The following is a 20,546-nucleotide window of genomic DNA, read 5'->3' as shown; positions in this document are numbered from 1 at the left end:
AATACAGACCTGGCAAGGACGCTTTCCATGGACGAAAAGTGGTTAAAAATCAGACAACCTTTGACAGAACCTTGGCCGAAGCGACAAAGACAACGAAGACGAACAGAAATAGGCAGAGAAGGTGAGGTGACGCAACTGTCATTCGCGCACCGAGCAACTGTTATCTATTTGCTGATTAATCACGTCTACTTCTGCCGAGACGGAGAAACACTGCAATAATGCGTTTCCTGTGTTTCGTTTGACTGAAGACCTCAAAGCCTCAAGCTGTCCAGGAAATCTTTGACTAAGCTTTGAACACTTACTTCCTCACGTCGCATGACTTCTCCTTGCAGCTTTTTGTGGAATTCTTCGCATTCATCCTTGTACTTTTCCATCTCCTCCTTGGTCTGTCGCATCTTCTTTTTCAGCACATCCAACAGGGTGCCACTTTGTTGCAAATTCGCAGCCATGACTCTTCGCTATTTGTATTTGCTTTTCGCTTAAGTAGATATGAACTAAATTCACTAAATGCTAAGTGGAATGAATTCCGTTTTTTTCTCCTTTTGCGCTTCTTCGACGGCAGAGGAACACTATTGTTGCGCGATCTTCTACAGGAAAAATATCACCAAATTGCTTATTTTCAAATTCGTAAGAAGTTTATCCGAGGAAACTTCTTGCGAATGAAAAAATTCAATCACTACCACACACTCAATGGCACCACATATCACATGCACCGATGTACGCAAGGGCACTGTCAAACTTTTTCCGTGTATCCAAGAAATATTCACAAAAAAAATGAAGAATTGTGCTCTCTTCCTACGATCAATAACTTATTCCCTTCCCAATAATTCGATCACGAGCAAATAGATATCGCACTAAACGCACTAACGCACCACCAGTACTAGGTCACTTGAATATCCCACACCCTCACTCTGACTACACCCGCATCCACAGAAAACCCTAAGCAGTGCTCCACCCAGCGAATGTTACTGTAATCCTCTAGTTCCGAAATTGCAGCCTAAACCCATTCACAAACAGTAAAACACGAGTAAAAGTCCCAAAAGTGCTAGACAGTGGCCACAGATCACACAGCACAGTCGCAGGCACACGGTTCTACGCGAAAAGTAGTACTCACTTCGTCAACAACTACTACAATACTGACTATCGTGAGCCCACCGCGAATCGAACCGACTGACATCCATCCAAGTAGCCCAGTAGTGCCAGATTCCAAGATGGCGGCGCGCCCATAGTAACCCTCGTCATCGTCCCGTGCCCACCTTCGTGCGTCTGTATACGTGTGTGATGGTTCTATGCTGGAAGCCGTAAGTGAGTGCCTCCATCTGCCGTCATCCGGTTCAATGGTCTCACCACACAACACTGTCCAATGTGAACACTGGAACCATCCGCTCAATCGAGGTACTTTATGCCTCCTATAAAAGCTAGTCCAAAAAAGGACAAAATTGCAATCGCCTTCGCCACGGTTACGGCATTGGGGCAGTAATTGGCCAGATGGTCTTGACCCACTGTGTGCCGTTGAGCATGTGTGCCTTCTATTTGGTCGGTAACGGGGGACCCCAAACAAGAGGACCAATCGTGTGAGTGATTGGTCATTCGTACACGGATAGAAACGATATCGTCACATCGTAACGCAACCGTGTCATGTGTGCCAAAGATAAGCATTTGAGAGAGAACCTTGTCCGTATGATCCGACTTTCATACTTTTTTTTGCTGGTAGATCAGAAGATGTATTTCATTCACGGAAACCACCTTACGGGGACGTATGATTTTATGTGGCACACTTGTGAGGGAACTCAAGTCAGAACAGAGTTGCCAAAAAAGTGTTTCACGTTGATTTTTTGGGAAGCTCCAGCACTGAAGCAAAACTCACCACGGTTTGCCAGTCAACTCACCACATCCACGCAATTTCAGTTTTGATCAATGGGTGGAAGAGAAGGCTTTGCGTTACTCACATGCACTGCAGTACACTGAAGCCTCTATTTGCGTGAGTTATGTTTACGATGTTTACGAGGGCTAGAGACATCATTATCTCACATAACTTGTGATCTTACCCTAAAAGCCATTGTGTAGCTCCATGTTTCTAAGCAAATGACCAGGACGAAAACTATCACCACTGGGAGATAGGGGAGGATCTTCTCTTCATGGTAGCATGGTTGAATAACGTATAAATCCATTTGATCCTGAGAGAGATGAGATTGCGAGCTCCCAAAAGTTAAGGGAACCTGTCTCCAACTGTCACTGGAAAAACGCACATTCGAAGGGCAGCTTGTGAAATACCGTCAAAATTCAAGTAAACGTAATTGAAATTTAGGTGTTTTTCGATGATTCCACATTTTGGGTGTAACTTTTCATCGCGTGTGTGAAAATTGATGAAATTTTGGGTAATACTAGTTCAGAGTGTTGAAATTTTTATCGCGATCTGTCAAGTAGTTTTCAAGATGCATTCGAAACAAGAACAGCTACGCCAGCAAATCAGTGCGGTGATCGATAATTCTGGTCAGTCGCACAAATGGATCGGCAAAAGGCTGGGAATCTAGCTAATATATAGTTATTTAACCCCTGAAAATATGAGAAGTTTTTCCGATTTGAAATAAATTTTTGATGATAATTTTTGTATGTCTCATTTTGCCGAGTTTAATTTTTTTTATATTCATATCCTTTTTCATAGTGAGCAACAATTAATGAATAAGATTTTGACCAAAATAAGCTCATCTGATCGTTGTGCACAACGCAAGAATTAATGAAAAAGTCAACGAAGGAAAGAAAACATGTCAACTGTCAGTGAGTTTTCACCTCTCTTCCGGATTTGATTCCTTGATACTGCAAAAGGTACCCAAGTACGACCGACCGCAGTACATTTTTCACGGCATTCTAGATTTTGCTCTGTTACCTTATGTGCCATAAAATTGTGGGCAACTGCAAGGAGCATGGAAGTCTATATTTCGTCTTTGGTATCTGTATCCTTCATAACAATCCAAAATAAGTCTTCTTGATCTCATGTGCTCTTTGTTATATTTCATTTATAGATGATGGCCAGTCATTTTATAGACTTAGTTATGGAGCATTATTTATTGTTATGTACTATTCAAAGACACACACACGACCAAATAACTATAATCTGCTATGATTTGACTTCAATGCCTATCTCAAACTATCTTTTTTTTTAATCTTTTGTAAAGAAATGGATAAAGTTTACACTCATGCAAGCTCCTACAAGTATGTTACTGCATGTTCGATTCCAACTACACTTTCAGATTACCAATGAAATCTTTTGAATGAAGGTCTTCAGATCTGAAACTAGTGATTTCTTCACGGTCAACGAAAAATGCCTATGAAATAAAATATGTGGAAAACCAGCGCGCTCTCGAAGGTTTAACCGCTTTTAACAAGCAAACTGAACTGAAAAGATTTACGGGTAACCAGAAGCACTTTTGAACACAAGCCATCAACTCTACTAGCTTAACCACAATGCTATCTCGACGTTCAAAGGAAGATCATACTCGAGCAAACTTGAACAAACAAAATCTATCAAGTCTTATGTTCAATAAGTGTCTAGGAAAACTGAAGAAAAAATTGAAAGGATATAGTTAAATGGACCAATATGGTTATAAATGTTTTGTAATTTTGGCTTCTTGTTTGTTTTTTCTACTCTTTTATGATCTTTGAGTGACCTGAAATCTGGCGCGCATCAATGAGAATTGAAAAGTAGAGCAGAGGACATAATGTGCAGATATTACCGAACAAAAATCATTATTTCTGGCAACGCTGTTTTGTGAACCAAACAGGGGTTGGTCTGTTTTGGTCCCAAAATTAGATAAGTTTATACATAATTAGTCTGTGTCTCATGTATATCCTTGTTGACAAGCTTTCGTAAGCTAACTCGTTGCACGTGTAGATTTGATGGCCCATATCCCAAGGTGTTGAGGTAGGCTATTGAAAATCTCTTTGAAACTTTATTCCAAACGATCTCCATAAACTTTATTCCAAACGAACACGCCGGAGCCTTAGAAAAATACAATTAGGAAGGAATTTTGGAAAATCCGTTGATTTGTTCTCAAGCCAACTTATAACATGCAAACACCATTCCACTTTTATTTATATACGTAGATAGATATTGTTCTGAAATCTACAAGATATTACTGGTAACATGTGTACACAGCTAAAAATATGTTGTAAATTTAAGTTTATTTTCATGCACATATTTGGAGCATCAAAATAAACGTAAATTTCAACGACCAATCAATTATTTTTCAATTGAATTCACTTTAAATTTACACGACCATGTAATATTCAATCATTTTTAGTTGAAAATTGAATGTATATTTATTTAAATTTACATGATACTGTAATAACTCACGAATTTGATTTATTTTTACAGTAGACTTTAGTTTACATCACATTGAAAATTAAATATTTTTTTCTGTGTAGATCTGAATTACTGTACTCAAAGGAGTTGTTGGAAAACTTAAACGATAGTTTTACATAAAACATGATAGGACAAGAGTAAATGCGCCTGTTTGGGTATTAGCCTCGTTCAAACGGCGCTGAAATATCACTGGTTACGCTGGTAGATATAGATTACCAGTTGTTGTACTCAAAACTTCATCGAATATGATTAATTAATCCTGGAAGGGTATCAAACTTGTTCTTAATCCTCCCAAAGACGCTTGTAGATATGAAGACATGTTTTCCAACGAGTTCGTGGCTAACGTAGAACATCAAGTCACATTAGCACATTAGTCCTATTTTCGAACTGTTTGCTATATTTTATACAAATTAATTTTCTAGGATGAGAAATACCTTTTTGTAAAATAAATTCTATTTACGTTATGATTCCATTTACTTGAAACTCTAGTGACGTGCCCAAGACCAATTACGCAAATGGAGGCTTCAGTGCAGCAAAAACAAAATCGGGCGAACGAAAAAAGCGAGTGCTGATGAAAAGCACTCACCTCGAGTTGGGTTGGCTGTGAACACCATTCCTACTGGATTCCCCTGCAACTTTTTTCGCATTGGACAACGCTACGCTACAGTGACCAACGTGAGAGAGCTGTTGATATTAATCTCTGATTGAAAGGGCAGCGAAAGAGCCTTCGTAATCTAGTTAATATTGAGATTCTACTTGATTCTTGTAAATGCTTCATGACTTATTATGTTATGACTATAAATATAACTTTTACAAGCAACTAGAGACCTTTCTGCGTAGTGGTTTGTACAATATCTTCATGCTGACAGTTATTCGACTGCAACAGAACGGGCGTAATTCGGTTCCACCAAACAAAAGCGCTCCGGAGTGGAAACACCTGTAGAAGGGTGGCGCTTCCGTTTTATTTGTTATTCGTACAGTTCCTCTCCCACCTCCCGTTCGCAGGTTCTACATTTCAAACAACAGCAGTCCAACTATAAAGCATTTTTGTAGTCTCTCCCCTCAACTTCGGCAGCAGTTCGCATTGTTCCCGTTGTTGTTGGTAAAGCGCATCACGAACTATTAGTGGGCACATCGAGGTAGGCTGTGACGCGCTTGATTCTGAACTGCAGCCTCGTTCGCTATGGTTTTCCGCATGTGCGGAAGATCCAAAACTCCGATTTGAGAGGGAACGCGCCATTATTCAGCAAACAACCACGCGTTACGCTTCAATAGTTGCGATCCATTCAACGGTCAGTCCGCAGAGCGCGATCAATTCGGTCCACAATGTGACAGATTTGCGACAAAGAGGTTGCATTCCACAGAACAGACAAACAGATGTAACACTAACAAGAACGAACATCGTTTTTGTACATGTTTGACGTTTCATACTACTGCAATCTGCAGATCTAGTTGCAGGAAAAAGTATTTCGTCAAACTGGAAGTGTCTGTTTGTCTGTGGTTCCCCCACAGACAGCTTGCATTACAAGCAATATGGAACAATAACCCACCTTCGTATTCGCTTGACCCGGTTCGATGTAAAATATCAGGATCTACGCTCCTCACGTATCGACTGACCATCAACCACACCAAGATTGACCTTCACGTGACGCGCCGCGGCGCCACCAGGCTCATGTCAAAGTCGTAATGAATGTTTTTTGTAAGTCACAAGCAGGCGGTGCAACACGCTTCCCGTCCTCCTCGCAGCGCTCAGCGCCAAGCAGACGACGGCGACTACTACTTCGATGATGATGGTCGACTATATTGGGGGTCGTTGGGGCGAGAGACAGAGAAAAACAATTCCTTAAAAGGAGAAAATCGCAACCCGGCAATATGGCACTCGATCGGGCACTGCTTTATGGGGCCTCCGCTAGGTGCGCTAAATGGGCGCCATAATAGCAACGGAAAAAAATGAATAGGGGTGTATATCATGGGCAAACACGCGCATATCAAAGTCATCTTTCTGTTGCTGAACCTTGCAGAACGTCTCAAGTTCACCCAGTGCAGTGTGGAACGGTGAGGAGGTGAGTGGGGATCGAGGAAATGTACGACAAAATTATGAACTAGACAAAGCACAACACTGGAAAATGCAAATCTCAAGTGGTGGCCTACTGCGGCGAAACGAAGCTGACACTGAGAGATAGGTCAAGCAGCTGGAATAGCAGTGTTGGTAGCTAACGTAGAATTATGGGATTTTGTTCTAGAACAGATTTTGTGATAAATTTTGAGAACATAATTGCATTCAGTTTGTTGTCTCTTTGTCACATTCGATTTGTTTAAAATAAATAATAATTTTTCAATCAATAATTGTTTAATATATGTTTGAACAACATCAGGAATAAAAACAACAAGAACACATCGAGATCTGGAGATGTCGAGATACCAAAAAATAAATTGATTGTAGAAATAAGAGACCGCAGAAACATTGGATATCAAGATGTAGAACATCGAGATATGGAGGTTCGACTGTTCTACATTCTACAAAATTTCCTTACAGTTTCTGAAGTGAATCCCCAACAAATTATTTCAGGTACTTTTAACTATTCTACGGTTTTCCCAGCAATTTCATCAAAAGTACGGCAAGGGGTTTTCATGCATTCTCCTAAGGATTCTACCAATGCCATCACCAGAAATTTCTCAACAAATTCTTTAGATATTTCCTTTTAAATACCTTCAGAAATTACACCGGGAATTCCTTTGTGGATTACTTCAGAGTTACTTCTTTTCGCTTTGCAGGGATTTTCAAGAATATCTTTTCTTGAGAAATCCTCAAAATGTTTCTTTTGGCAATTTATGAAATATTCCTCAAATTCCACCAAAATAATTTCCATAAAAGCCTTTCCTGAGATTTTTTTTCTGAAGAATTTTGATAAAATGTGCCTATAAATTTCACAGGATCCCTGATGTGACTTGGTATTTATAGAATTAAAGAAGTTTCTTTCTTATGATTCTCGTTCTATTCTCATGATTCTCTAGAGGATTTAGTTTAACATTTTTCTGAAGACAGCTCCTTAGTCTTAGAAGTCCTGGAAAAATGGCCAACGTGACTGCATGAATTCCATACAAAGCAAAAAAGTATTTTGTATTTTAGCGGAATCCCTTCTTAAAACAGTTCTTGGCGGTGTTCTTGATGAAATTCAAAGCACATTTTTGCTAAAGGCTTTGGCAAATTAAAGAGTTGTCCTTAAACTGTTGGAAGATTATTATTATTGTTATTCAAATTAAAAGTTTTTTTTTTGCAAAAGCCTTTGACAAAGTCAAGAAATGACCTCAAACTGTTGGAAGCTTATTATTATCTCTATATTTTTTGTTGTCTTAGATGAGTTATCCTAGTATCCTAGTTAAAAGAATAAATCGGGTATTTTTGTGAAAATGCTGGTATTTCTTAGGAATCTTCTAAAGCTAGTATAATTTTTGGATGAATTCAAGGAAATTAGCAAATTGGATGTATTTTTTACAGTCTTAAAGAGGACTTTTGGAAAAGTCCCCATATGCATCTGAGGATGATTTTTTTTTATTAAGTCTCCAGGTTCTTAAATCTTGAGAAAATGTTTCAAAGAGAATCTTTGAAGAAGTATCATTAAATCTTAAGAAGAGTAAGTATCATAGGAGAAGACACATAATCATCTTAATTGAACAATAGTTTCTTTAAATTTTTGGCAGGATAGTTCCTGGGAATCTATGCAGGAATTTTTTCAAGAATCCATCTGAGTATAGTCGAAGTTTCCAAATGGCAATACAAGTAGCAGCGTAACATAAGCGCTGGTATCGCTAGGTTTCCATGATAAAAACAGTGTTAACAATGGAATCTAGCAAAGAATCAGGACAGAAATTCACAAAATCCAAACTCAGACATACACAAAAAAAATCGGCAGCGCTTCAATAAAATGTTGTCGAATGTAAAGCTTTTAATGAACAAAAAATCAATCAGCCCTCAAAATTGGTATATAAAACGCCATCCAATGCTATGCCAGAAGAAATTCCTTGAAAATCCAAGGAAAATCACTGAAAGAATTTCTAGAAAATCATTATAGTAAGTCCTGGAATTACCCCTAGAGCAGTTTCTAGACATATTTCTTCAGAAATCTCTACACAAATCCATTGGGAAAACTCATGCAGGGATTCCTTAAGGAATCTGTCGATGAGTTGCTGAAGAAATTACTCCCTGAAAGAATTACTGAGAGAAAGAATCGTGAAGGTATTATAGAAGTAATACAAATATTTTGGAGGAACTTCTAGATAAATTCCTGGTTAAATTTCTGATGGAATTGCTGAAGCATTCCCTGGAAAAAATTTTGCAGGAATCACTGTAGAGTCCCTGAAACTATTCCAAGAGAAATTCATGGAACAATTCCTGAGGAATTCTTGAAAGGATTCCTGGAGGAATTCATGAAGAATTTATAGAAGGGATTCTGGAAATAATTACAGCTAATTCTTAGTTGATTGCTGGAAACAGTTCTGTAAGGAACCTGAAGCTACCTGGAGAAATTCCTTGAGAATCTTTGAAGGAATTTCTAGGAGAATCACCGATGGAATTCTTGTGGGAATCCCTGAAAAAAAGAATTCTTCTTCTGAAAGAATATCTAGAAAAATCTCTGTGAATGTTCCTGCAGCAAATCATGTGGAATTTTTCATTTCTTCTTCTTTTTTTTGGCATTACGTTATCACTGGGAAGAGCCTACTTCTCAACTTGGTGTTCTTATGAGCACTTTCACAGTTATTAACTGAGAGCTTTCTTTGCCAAAGTTGCCATTTTCGCATTCGTATATCGTGTGGCAGGTACGATGATACTCTATGCCCAGGGAGGTCAAGGAAATTTCCTTTACGAAAAGATCCTGAACCGAGCGGGAATCGAACCCAGACTCCTTCAGCGTGGTTTGCTTTGTAGCCGCGAACTCTAACCACTCGGCTGAGGAAGGTCTCAAAATAGTAAAACCAATAAAACTAAAACAATGGGCTACTTCTGATTAACATGCAGCGCCTTCACTTAATTAATAGTTTCAAAAATTCCATTTAAAATGAGAACGCATTCTGCTTCCACAATGCAGTAAGTCACGCGGAGAATTAATTTATGCTAATCCATCGAAAGGAAAATCGCTCTACCGCATTCACTTACTCACATTAAAAAAACCGCTTACAAACCCCACAATGAAACGCTCGCGGGAAAAGCTGCTGAAAAACCGTCAGTCCCACGCAAAGACGAGGGGAGGCTTTCGCTTTTTAAAATCGCGCATAAATCGGGCGAAATCGCAATGCAACTCCGTCCCGGTCAGTCATGGCATCAATGCTTCCAAAGCTGACCAATAGATGGTGCCATGGGCGTCGGAAAGATTGCTGGTGGCACAGTGGTTCTCCGTCGCAATGGAAATGAAATTTCCTTCAGACGATTCGATGGTTGTAAATCCGGCGCATTTCACGCAGGGGAAGAAATGTATTTTTAAAAGTTGACCGTTGAAACAATCAAATGCTACACTGCAATAAACGTTTTTCTTTCTGGACATTTGCCAACTCTTTGCTGCCTGAAGAGCACAGATAAAATACTTAATGGCAGCAGCCTCGGGTTGAAGACCTGCCCGTATAAATTATTCATACCATCAACGCTGGAGAGTCGATGTGAGGTGAATGTGTTAAATGTGGGATCACACTGGGCGAGACTGTGTGGTCTGTTCGACAGTGTCATTTTGATCGAACATGATTGTTAAGATGAAGATAAATCGAATCCACACTTCAAATTTTCAAGAAAACAAAATGTGGAGAACCAGATATCCATTCAAGCTGAAACTTGATCGATTGGTCACTCGCTGGTGGTGACCAATCGATCGGTTTTTAAACGTAAACGGTTGTCTGGTTCTTCAGATTCGTGTTCTGGAAAATTTGAGGTTTGGCTTCGATGCACCTTCACCTTAAATCGGTTCTTATTTGGGAGTTCGACCAGGCCCGATCCAGCTTAGCTTTGGTCATTCTAGTTCATATGTATTGACAAATTAGTAACATTCCAAATACCGAGATAGGAAATAAGTCGAAACTAAAAATTCAAGCAGCTGATCTCAGTGTCTTGTGAACCGTTTTCGATGTTTCTCTATGAGTTTATGCCCATCATGTTTACTTGATTTTATTTTTATTTCATATTCATAGTGGTGTTCAGTTTTTCTCTAGAGTAGCGGGAGTCAGAAATGTTCTTATTGCACGTTCGACAAAACCTCCCAGATACCTTAATCATACTGTATCTTGGTCAAAAATTGTCTGGTCGACGAAATTTCGGGACACACTTAAATCAGAATGCTGATCTCGGCTGTGTAAATCACGGTTATAGTTTTTTGCTGACATCTCAAGTGACGTTCGATGTCAGCGGTACCCAAATGTGCCGCTATAAAAAAACTAATTTATTGTTGACATATCAATTAAACGTAAACTACTATTACGGAACAAGTTGCAGAATGATGATTTTTACAGCACGAGTTGTAAATTTATCCTACGAGGCTTGCCGAGTAGAATAATTACGACGAGTGCTGTAAAAATCGAGTTCTGCAACGAGTTACGTACAACATTTTTTGCAATTTCGTAGAAGACCACTTGAGGGTATCAGAAATTGTATCGGAATGCATTCACCATTATTTTACAATTTCTGAAAATTGTTGGGTTATGATTCATTACGCAACTCAAAACAGTTGCGTAATGAGAAAGCGTTGTGTAATGAATTATTACAGCACTGGTTTCAGTTGCGTGATGACTTTTCCCGCACTGCATACTTCAATGCAGGAAAGTAGGCCGTTTCATGACATGTTGGCGTGATGAAATACAGCCTATTACGATGAGCAATTGCAAAAAATTGTATTGCTGACCACTCAGCTGTGCGGACCTCGATAAAAGAATGAAAATTAGTCGAGCTCAACTGGGTGTGGTCTACAGTCAAAATTCGTAAAATCAAAAATTTCTTCGTTTCCTAGCGTGCCAATTAATTGTAAAGTTTTTTTTCCACCGTACAATAAAAACGTTCCTGTCTCTCGCTACTCTGGAAACAAACTGAACATCAGTAGAAACATGGAATTCACCCAAAATCATGTAAATATGATGGGTCGAAGATCATTGAAAGAAAATCAAAATTTGGTACGGAGGACGCTGAGTACCAGCTGCTTGAATATTTAGTTCCTACTTTATCTAATGACGGTAATCCGTGTAAAGTTTTTTTCAACACGATATTTGAAGTGTAAATAGGGAAATTGTACCAGTTATGGCTTAATTTGTCCCTATTTAACCATATGTGAATTCTCAAAAACTTTCAAATTTTGAATATTTTTGAATGCTTAAACATCAAGATATATTTGAAATCATACTACTATAGCACACAAAATGATCAAAATTTTGAAAACAATTGAATTATCACGTATGGCGAAATAGGGAACCATTGTCCATAACTGGTACATCTACCCTATAATAAAAGATATATTTTTGTTCTCTTTGTCATGCGGACCTAGAATAAGGTCAAATCTTCTGAAACTCGGCAGTTTCAGCACACGCTTTATGCTAAAAGTATTGAATCATATTTTGAGCTTAGTAGCTTTAAGTTTTTTTAAACCACCCATGACGAAGAGAACAAAGCTGCCGAAAACACAATAACCCTAGATCAATTGGGTAGGGCTTGCAAGTTTTGAAGTAAATAATCGTACACATATTTTAGGATGAGCATTTACCAACAAATGTCCCAAAATATAGTTTTTCTCGGTTTTATAAGCTTTGTAGATAATAAGTTTGGATATCACTTGAAATTTATATCGTACACTATCCAAAAATACTCATGAGAAAATAAGAAATATTTCAAAAATAGTGGACTTTGAAAACGTCAAAATATAACACATTTCGAAAAAATGACGCTTTTATGGGCACGATTGAAATGGTCATTTGGTTTGAAAAATCGCCAAATTGTATTAAGACTCATAATGTATTGTTTTAAATGACAGTTAAATCAAGTAAAATGAACACTTAACTAACTCTTTCTCACTAGAAATCTTTAGCCCTTTTGAGTAGGCTCTCCACATTGTATGATAGCCAATAATGCAAAATTACTTGGATAAGAGATAATGAGTGTATCTGAGGAAGTTGTGGCTTTTCAAAGCAAACAATATGCAACAGCTCTATAGAGAGTTTTATTTACAATGTTTAAACAAAACTCTATAGATCTTTTTTATGCAGAGATGCATACTGAATAAAAGAAGAGCTTAAATCTAGAATAATACCCAGTTTGAGGTGTGTTTCGAACATAAATTTAAATAAAAATATAGATATCCATGGGTCTTTGATTTGAATAACTTACACCTTATCAACTTTACTAAATTTGCATTATTCATTTCAAAATGCGTTTCAATTTAACAGTAAATGAGCTTGAACAATTTATGAGCTCTGCTATAGTATTTGATACCTCAAAATAGGCTTGAGGAATTCTGAATTGGAAATAACTGGATTTGAAGACCTGGAGTACTGAATTTAAGAACACATAGGACATTTCTCCATTGTTTTGGAATGAAACAAGATTTAATCATATTTCTGAATTCTATAATGTATGCAAAACCTCTGAGCAAAATCGCAATGAAGACAATCAAAAATAGATTTGAACATCATAACTTTCAATTCCGCTTATCTTTTGACAGATACGCGCATTTCGATTATCACTTATAGTGGATGCGAGTATCTGACACTGAAGAAGACTGCAAGTGGTACTCGAAATACGCATATCTGTCAGAAGGTAAGCAATTAGGGCGAAATTTAAAGGTACAATGCTCAAAACTACTTGTCTGATTAATTGATTTGAACAAAATTTGATTAATTGCCTAGGATCGTAGACTACAGTTTGCAAAACAGCTTGATTCGCCTACTTTTCAAATTTTTCTTATTCAGTTTGGGTAAACGTCAAGCCTTTGAAGCAATGTTGAAAATTTCGTGTCCTATTACATAATGTTGAATCCTAATTGATGCATATTGCATTGCATTATTGATGTAAACTTCAGGCTAACATATTTTTAACTTTCTTAACATATTTTTGAAGGACAAAGTCAGAGAAATCGATAAATTCATTGATTTTTAGATTACTTCTAATAGAATATAGATACATTTTTTTGTGATCATAGTATTAAAGACAAACGAGTAAAATTAGTTCCAAAAGGTAATATAAAAAAAATAGTGACATCAAAGGGCAAAGTGCAAAACAGTTTTGAAAACGCTCTAAACGATTTTCTGGAAAGTTTATTTGTTCAACAAAACAGCAATGAACAATCATATTTAATATTTTAGAGTTCAACACCATGACTTCGCAGACCATGTTTTTTGGACACCCTATTGAAAGGCCATCAATGCTCAAATTTTCTTTGCTGGAATAAAAAATATAATGAAACGGTACCGAGTGCTAAAGAGCGCACTATCGCTACGGTCGGTGTTCGGTAACTGCCGGCTGCGCCAAAGCATAGTAATTAATTATATTGTGAGTATAAATAAATATTTACACACAAATTTCGCGGTTTCTAGCATTGTAAGTCGGGTCGTCATAAAGCAGAACGAGGCCTCGCGAGGGTACCGTTACAGGCAAAAGTGCGCCTCATATTGGTACGAGAGGTGATTTTATAAGCGGGCTTCAAACAGTATGTGAGATTAATCCACCTGGGGACTTTCCTAAGCCCAGTGTAGTGATCCTATATAGAGAGATACGCGGAAGTAAAATGGAAATATTTGGCAACAGACCAGCAGTGCTGATTTTGCTCGGCGTCGAGAACAATATTGTAACACGGACATGACTTCCTCATCGCCAAAAATATTATTTTGTTTCGTTATAGATCTTTGAGCTACACATTCAAACTAATAAACAGCCCAAAAAATCAACAACTAAAAATCGCATTGAAAAAAATTAATAAAGAAAAATATTTCATTTATTTTGCTTCATGCAAAATTACTTTTACCGAAATAATTTCAAGTGGATAACATTACTTCTCAAGAAAAGTTCAAAACAAACATAACGCATGTTCGTTTGGCTCACACTTTGACAGCTCTCGCTGCTCGATTGGCTCACACTTTGACAGAAATGTCAGCTTCCGCGAATCTCTCTTATAAAGGATTTCTAGCCCAGTGGTGACGTTGTGTGGGACTACAAAGTAAAGCCATGCTGTGTCTGGGTTCATTTCCCGGTCGGTGCAGGATGCTTTCACAATGGGTCATACGATATACGAATGCAAAAATAGAAACTTTAGCAAAAGAAGCTCTCAGTTAATAACTGTGGAAGTGCTCTTAGAAGACTAAGCTGAGAAGCAAGTTCTGTCCCAGTTGGGACGTTAATGCCAACAAGAAAAACATTAGTCCACATGAAACATTCTTCCACTGATAGTGAAAGCTTGATAGAAGCCGTAAGAAGGGTAACAGCAGACGGGTAAATCCATTTTTGCGTCGATCAGAGAAGGCTATGAATGCGCGAACACGCTTGCGTCGAAGATAGGCTTTCTTCATCGCACACACAAAAGAAATGCGCGCGATGCGAGTAATTTTTTATATGATCGTCAGCTGTGTGGATCACTCGACTCGCCACCAGTCTGAGTGGATTTATTCGAATGCAAAGGGGTAATGCGAATTGCATAACAGGTGATAGATGAGTTCAACGAGTGAAGAAGCTTCATTGAACACTGACGAAGACCGGTGGATAGCTTCCACGTTTGGGGTTTGCCGTTGCTTCTGGATCGAGAATCGAAACGATTGTTTCAGGCGTAAGGGGCGATCCATTAATTACGTAAGACAATTTTCAGGGTTTTTCAACCCCCTCTCCCCCCATGGTAAGATTTTTTGTATGAAAATTAAAAATAAATTGTATGGCGCGTAAGAAATCCCAAACCCCCCCTGTCCCCATAAACCCTTACATAATTAATGGACAGCCCCAAATGATATCGATTCGAGTTCATTCGATTTGTTATCAATCGAAAATCTCGTTCGCACATCATCTATCTTCATGTAGCTATATTTGTACTTCACTAGCGTACGAAAGAAGCATGTAACGTTGATGAATGAGCACGATGACGACATGCAGCAACGATTGCACGCGTGTTAGCCCGGCAGATTGGCGAGGAAAATTTGGAAATGATTATTATTATTCGATTATCATCAGCCTCTTTTTCACCCGTCATAGATTATCGCGATGGTGAAAAGAAGATTGACGGTTTTCGTTGGATAGCGATAGTCATCTGGAAATAAAGAAACTGAGGAAACTGCTCATGGCGATTGTTATGCATTGGCGGGTTTCGGAAATTTCACCGCTACTTTGTCTGTTTGTTTTGGTTGTGTTGCTCGGAGGCAGAGGTTAATTCAATGAGCACCAGTATAACTACAATTTCACATTTTTATTGTGCGGTTAGCTGAACAACAAAACAGATATCAATGATTGCCATGATTTGTTTAATTTATGAACGCTAGCTTACTTGATAGATTAAAACGTTAATTTTTCAGGCAAAATTTTAAAGATTTGTAGCGAAAAATCAAGAGATTTTTCTAATCAAACACCTTTTAAAGATTCGGTAAGCATTTCTTGAATAATTTTTTGTAGGGTTGATGTACCGGTATTCGCCATAGTACCAGCATTAAGCATTCATCGTTTTATGTCTCAAATAGCCATAAATCATTTAGAGTTCATAAAATCACTTTGAAATTGAAAGCGCACAGAATAATCGTATTTCTTTAAATTGTAGCTCCTTTACACCACATTTTATCATGATGCTCCTTAATGCGCCACCCTCATGAAACATCAATGTAGGTAGCGAACTCAGGACGCAGAAATATAAACATGGTATGGTCTAATCCACCGGTGTACTAAAGTTACTCGATCTGAAAATTGTGACACTTGAGCGGGGCACGCTCCCGTATGATCCCCACGTGATCTGGACCCGCTCTAATGTCAAAAATCTTCGACCGAGTTGGATTAGCACACCAGCAGATAAGACCATACTGGTGCAAATATTTTAGTATTCGCCACCTCAATTTTTAGTACACAAAATGATTTTTGAACAGTAATAAATTTTCCAAATAGAGCACGGATTATGCTATAGTTTAACGTGTGGTCAGCATTTAAAAATGTATATCTAAAGTTTTTCAATAGTTCTCCTTAAAATGGTTACTACTGAGACACCTAACCTGGAATTCTTGGAAGGAATTTTGACCAAAAATAATGTCAAATTTATAAAAGTCCGCTAAAAAAGAATCTAGCACCATTACTGAAGAAATATAAGAAGGAATTTCAGGTGAACTCTCTACAACAAAATCTTTATACTATTCAACATGAGGCGAGACACATAGTAATTTGACACACATCAAATCTTCACATTATCAACAGTTAGCATGTTTCATTGAAAATTGGTATAAGCTTCAAAGAAAATTCCTCATAAAGTATGACTAGACTTTAGCTTGTCAAGTAATGCTTTAAGAAAAACATGTGTAATGTTCAGAGGTTCTGGGGTATTTTTGTCATTAAATTGGGACTATTCTGGATTGATTTTTAGGGAATATAAAGGATTATAGTCCCATTCAGTTTTTAGTAACCTTCCTTTGTGAATTTTAGAAAGACCTTTGAAAGGAATTTCAAGATATTTTTTAAAATTTCTTCAAAACATCCTACAGGAATACTACAGATGACTTGAAGAATCCCTAGGATGAATTATACAAAACGCGGGTCGGACGTTTCGCATAATACTTTTGTTGGGCATCAGGGAAAACAAATAGTTTGGTTCGTCATTTTGCCGCTAAGTGGTGCTAGTGAGCAAGTAAAATTGAACATTTTAAGCATGTTCTATCTTGTGATTCACATGAGATACAAAGCTCGAGTTTTCAACAAAGTTTATAAGGCCTAGGAAACCAAACTGTTTGGGTTCTACATTTTGCCGCTAGGTTAGTGAGCATGTAAAATTGAACATTCTTGACTAGTTTTATCTTGTGATCCAAATAAGATAAAAAGATCAAGTCTTCGGCAAAGTTGTTCAGAAAGTCAAGGATATTTAATAATAAAACTGTTAGGTTCCTAGTTTTGCCGCTAGGTGGCACTAATAAGCATATTCTATCAAACAAATTCTATCTTGAGAACCTGATGAGATAGAAAGCTCCAGTCTCGGCAAAGTTTTCTGAATGTCAGGGGCATCCGTAAAACAGATTGATTTTTAATTTTGTCGTCAAGTTTAGTACTTAGTACTAGTTCTATCTCATCGCTAGGTGAGCATGTGAAATTGAGCATCCTGAACTTAAAGGTACGATCCCGTTATAAAACAAAGCCTAGAAGCCAACTTTTACTCTGATTCGTCAACTCGATATCGAGATATGGAACATTAATGGAGTCCTGATTTTGATACCATATAATGCCCATAATGTAGTTCAGAACACCTTTGGAAGTGGAAGTGATTAAGGTAAGAATCATATCATATTCAAGTGATTCAGGTATGATCCATTGTATATTCAAGTGTTTCAGCATATGATTCATTTTCTTGTGATTCAGGTATGATTTACTTCATGTGCGAGTGTTTCATGCCTGACGCACGTCTTATTCAAATTATTCAAGTCAGAATCTCTTCATATCCAAATGGTTCCGGATTTATTGGCTTTATATTCAAGTGAGTCTTGTTGGTTCACTCCATACTCAAGTAAATAATGTCTGATATATTCATATGTTTCAGGTTTGATTCCCTCCATATTAAAGAAAAAACATGTGGAGATAATTTAACAGTCAAGTTAATCTAGACTAATTCACTTCATAATCAAGTGATTTAGGTTTGGTTCTCTCCATATCTAAGTGATGCACGCCAGATTCACTTCATTTTCAAGTTTCACTACATATGCAACTGATTCATTTCCAAGCGATTCTATTTCACTTCATATTAACTGTGTCAAGATTGATACACTTAATGTTAAAATGATTTCAAATGATTCAAGTCGGACTCACTGCATATTCAAGTAATTAATTCCCTCTTATTCACTAGTTTCAAGTATGAAATACTTGATATTCAAGTGGTTCAGGTTTGGTCTACTAAGTCTACTAGAATTTAGGTCATTTAGTTTTGTTTCACTGCACTTTTCATTCATTCAGGTATAATTCACTTCATGTTCAAGCAATTTAGGGCTGATTCACTCTCTATTCCACTGTTCCAAGTACGATTGACTTCATTTTCTAGATATTCACGACTGATTCACTTCATATTTGAGGAATTCATTACTGATTCACTTTATCTTTGAGTGATTCATGTCTTATTCATAAGTGATTCATGTCTGATTTACTTCATATTCAAGTTTTTCAAGTTTGATTCAATTCATATAAATAATTCATATAAAAATGAATCAAGTCTGATTCACTTTATATTCAAGTGATTCAGGAATGATTCACTTCATATTTGAATGATTTAGGACTAATTCACTTCATAGTCAGGTGATTCGTTGTGTCAGATTCATTGCGTATTCAAGCTCATCAGGTCTGATTCACTTTATATCCAAGTATTACAGATGTTAATTACTTCTTATTTGAATAATTCTGGTTTGGTTCATTTCGAATTTAAGTTATTTATTTCTGTTTAACTGCATTTTCCAAAGATTCATGTCTTCCAAGCAGTTTAGGACTGATTTACTTTATTATCTAAGGATTCCGGTCTGAAAATGAAATGATTTTTTTATGCCCCTGAAAAAAAAAATCCGCTCAACAACTTTGCTGATCATGAGGATCTCAAGATGCAAATTTACATGTTTTGAGATGATGCTAAACTTTTGTGTAGATGAAACTGCTTTATGAGAAACGTCCGTTATGCAACACGTCCTTATGCGAAATGTCTTTATGCGACTTGGGCCACTCTCGTAGAAACCTAAGTAAAGGTTTCCTTAGCAAAGTGATGCTGAAGGTATATAGTTTCGATTCCGATATGTTAAAAGATCTTGACGTAATGAAATTTTTTATGAAATACGGAGATGGAAACTGTCTAAGAAGACTCACAGTCAATAACTTTGGAGTTCCCATAGACCACTAAGCTGAGCATCAGTTTCTATCTTAGTGGTGAGGGTATTTCCAGATAAGAACAAAGAACATGGTTCTGCCGGCAATTCCTTTATGGATTCTTGCCAACCTATATCACTAAAAAATTAGATTTGTTTATAGAATTTTCATAATTTTCACAGAAATTCTTGCAATGATACCACGAGGAATAACTAATGATAGTCCTTTACAGACTTCTCATGGGATTCATTTATTTGTTTGATTTAAGTTCTCTAAGAAGCTTTATCAAAAGTTCTCCCACGAGTTCAATTCAATTTCACGCTATTTTCTTGAAATAGCTCCATAAAACCATCAAAGACCCCTAAAAAGATTTTCCTCCTGAAACATTCTTTCAAAATTTCTCCAGATGTACCTTCAGGTATTCCACTAAAAGCGCTCCTGAAATAAAAATCTACTACGTGTATGACATAGAATAAAGTAATAACTCTCTCTTTTATTTCTTTTATATTAATAAAGACTGAAAGATTTTGAAAATGAATTGCTGGAGATCATTTAATGCCTTCAATTTCATTAAATTATCATGCAACACATTCAAAAAGTCTTTCAAAACCTCAAAATAAGCTATATTATGTCGCTTATAAGTGGTATTTTCCACATGAATATGTAAATCTCTTCTGATTGAACCTTCATTTGTCAAGATCACCAATTCATCAATCTATGGAAATTCCATGAGGATTTTCACCATCGATTCCTTTTGGTACTGATCAGGCAAACGCGCCTAAAATTTGTCCAGAAGCGTTCCAAGGGGGTTTGCTAGAACTTATTCAGACAAATACGCCTACAAATAAACAAAGAATGCCCGAGTAACCAGATAGCACTTTAATTCGCCCTCCGTGCTAATATAGAGCTGTTATACTGCCGTGAATCGCAAGTCAGTCCCATCTGTAAAAAGTAAGCATTGAGAAAAAGGGCTTTGAAGTTTCCTAACTCGTTTTCCATATGATTTCTAATTCCACAGGATTAGAAAATGTTCAAATCCACAATTTGCTTTTCATTACGATACTTTTCCGAGAAAAATATAAAGATGATCAAAACACGATTCATTTTTACACGATGCGGAAATCTGTAGTGAGACTGATATGCGATTACTGTTCATTATGGGAC

General features: G+C 37.2%; 1 protein-coding gene across 40 annotated transcripts in view; it reads right to left on the bottom strand.

The window, feature by feature from the left end:
* Positions 1–20,546, bottom strand: part of LOC5575995 (tropomyosin-2) — a 122,325-nt gene that overhangs the window by 65,610 nt on the left and 36,169 nt on the right. The window contains exons 1-2 of one of the 40 annotated variants that reach the window (XM_021851685.1): positions 1,115–1,211; positions 303–587 (exon numbers count right to left, since the gene is read on the bottom strand). The exons of 31 other annotated variants lie outside the window; for them this stretch is intronic. In XM_021851685.1, coding sequence (XP_021707377.1) covers positions 303–449 — 147 coding nt within the window. In that variant the 5' untranslated portion in view covers positions 450–587; positions 1,115–1,211. Of the gene's footprint in view, positions 1–302; positions 588–1,114; positions 1,212–5,773; positions 5,925–20,218; positions 20,221–20,546 lie in introns of those variants that run through there. 8 more of the 40 variants (XM_001655907.2, XM_001655908.2, XM_001655909.2 and 5 more) reach the window with 8 other exon arrangements.

Source organism: Aedes aegypti, chromosome 3 (assembly GCF_002204515.2).
Source record: "Aedes aegypti strain LVP_AGWG chromosome 3, AaegL5.0 Primary Assembly, whole genome shotgun sequence".
In the NCBI taxonomy this organism is placed as follows: Eukaryota; Metazoa; Arthropoda; class Insecta; order Diptera; family Culicidae; genus Aedes; species Aedes aegypti.
This window is presented reverse-complemented; position numbering and strand designations above follow the sequence as displayed.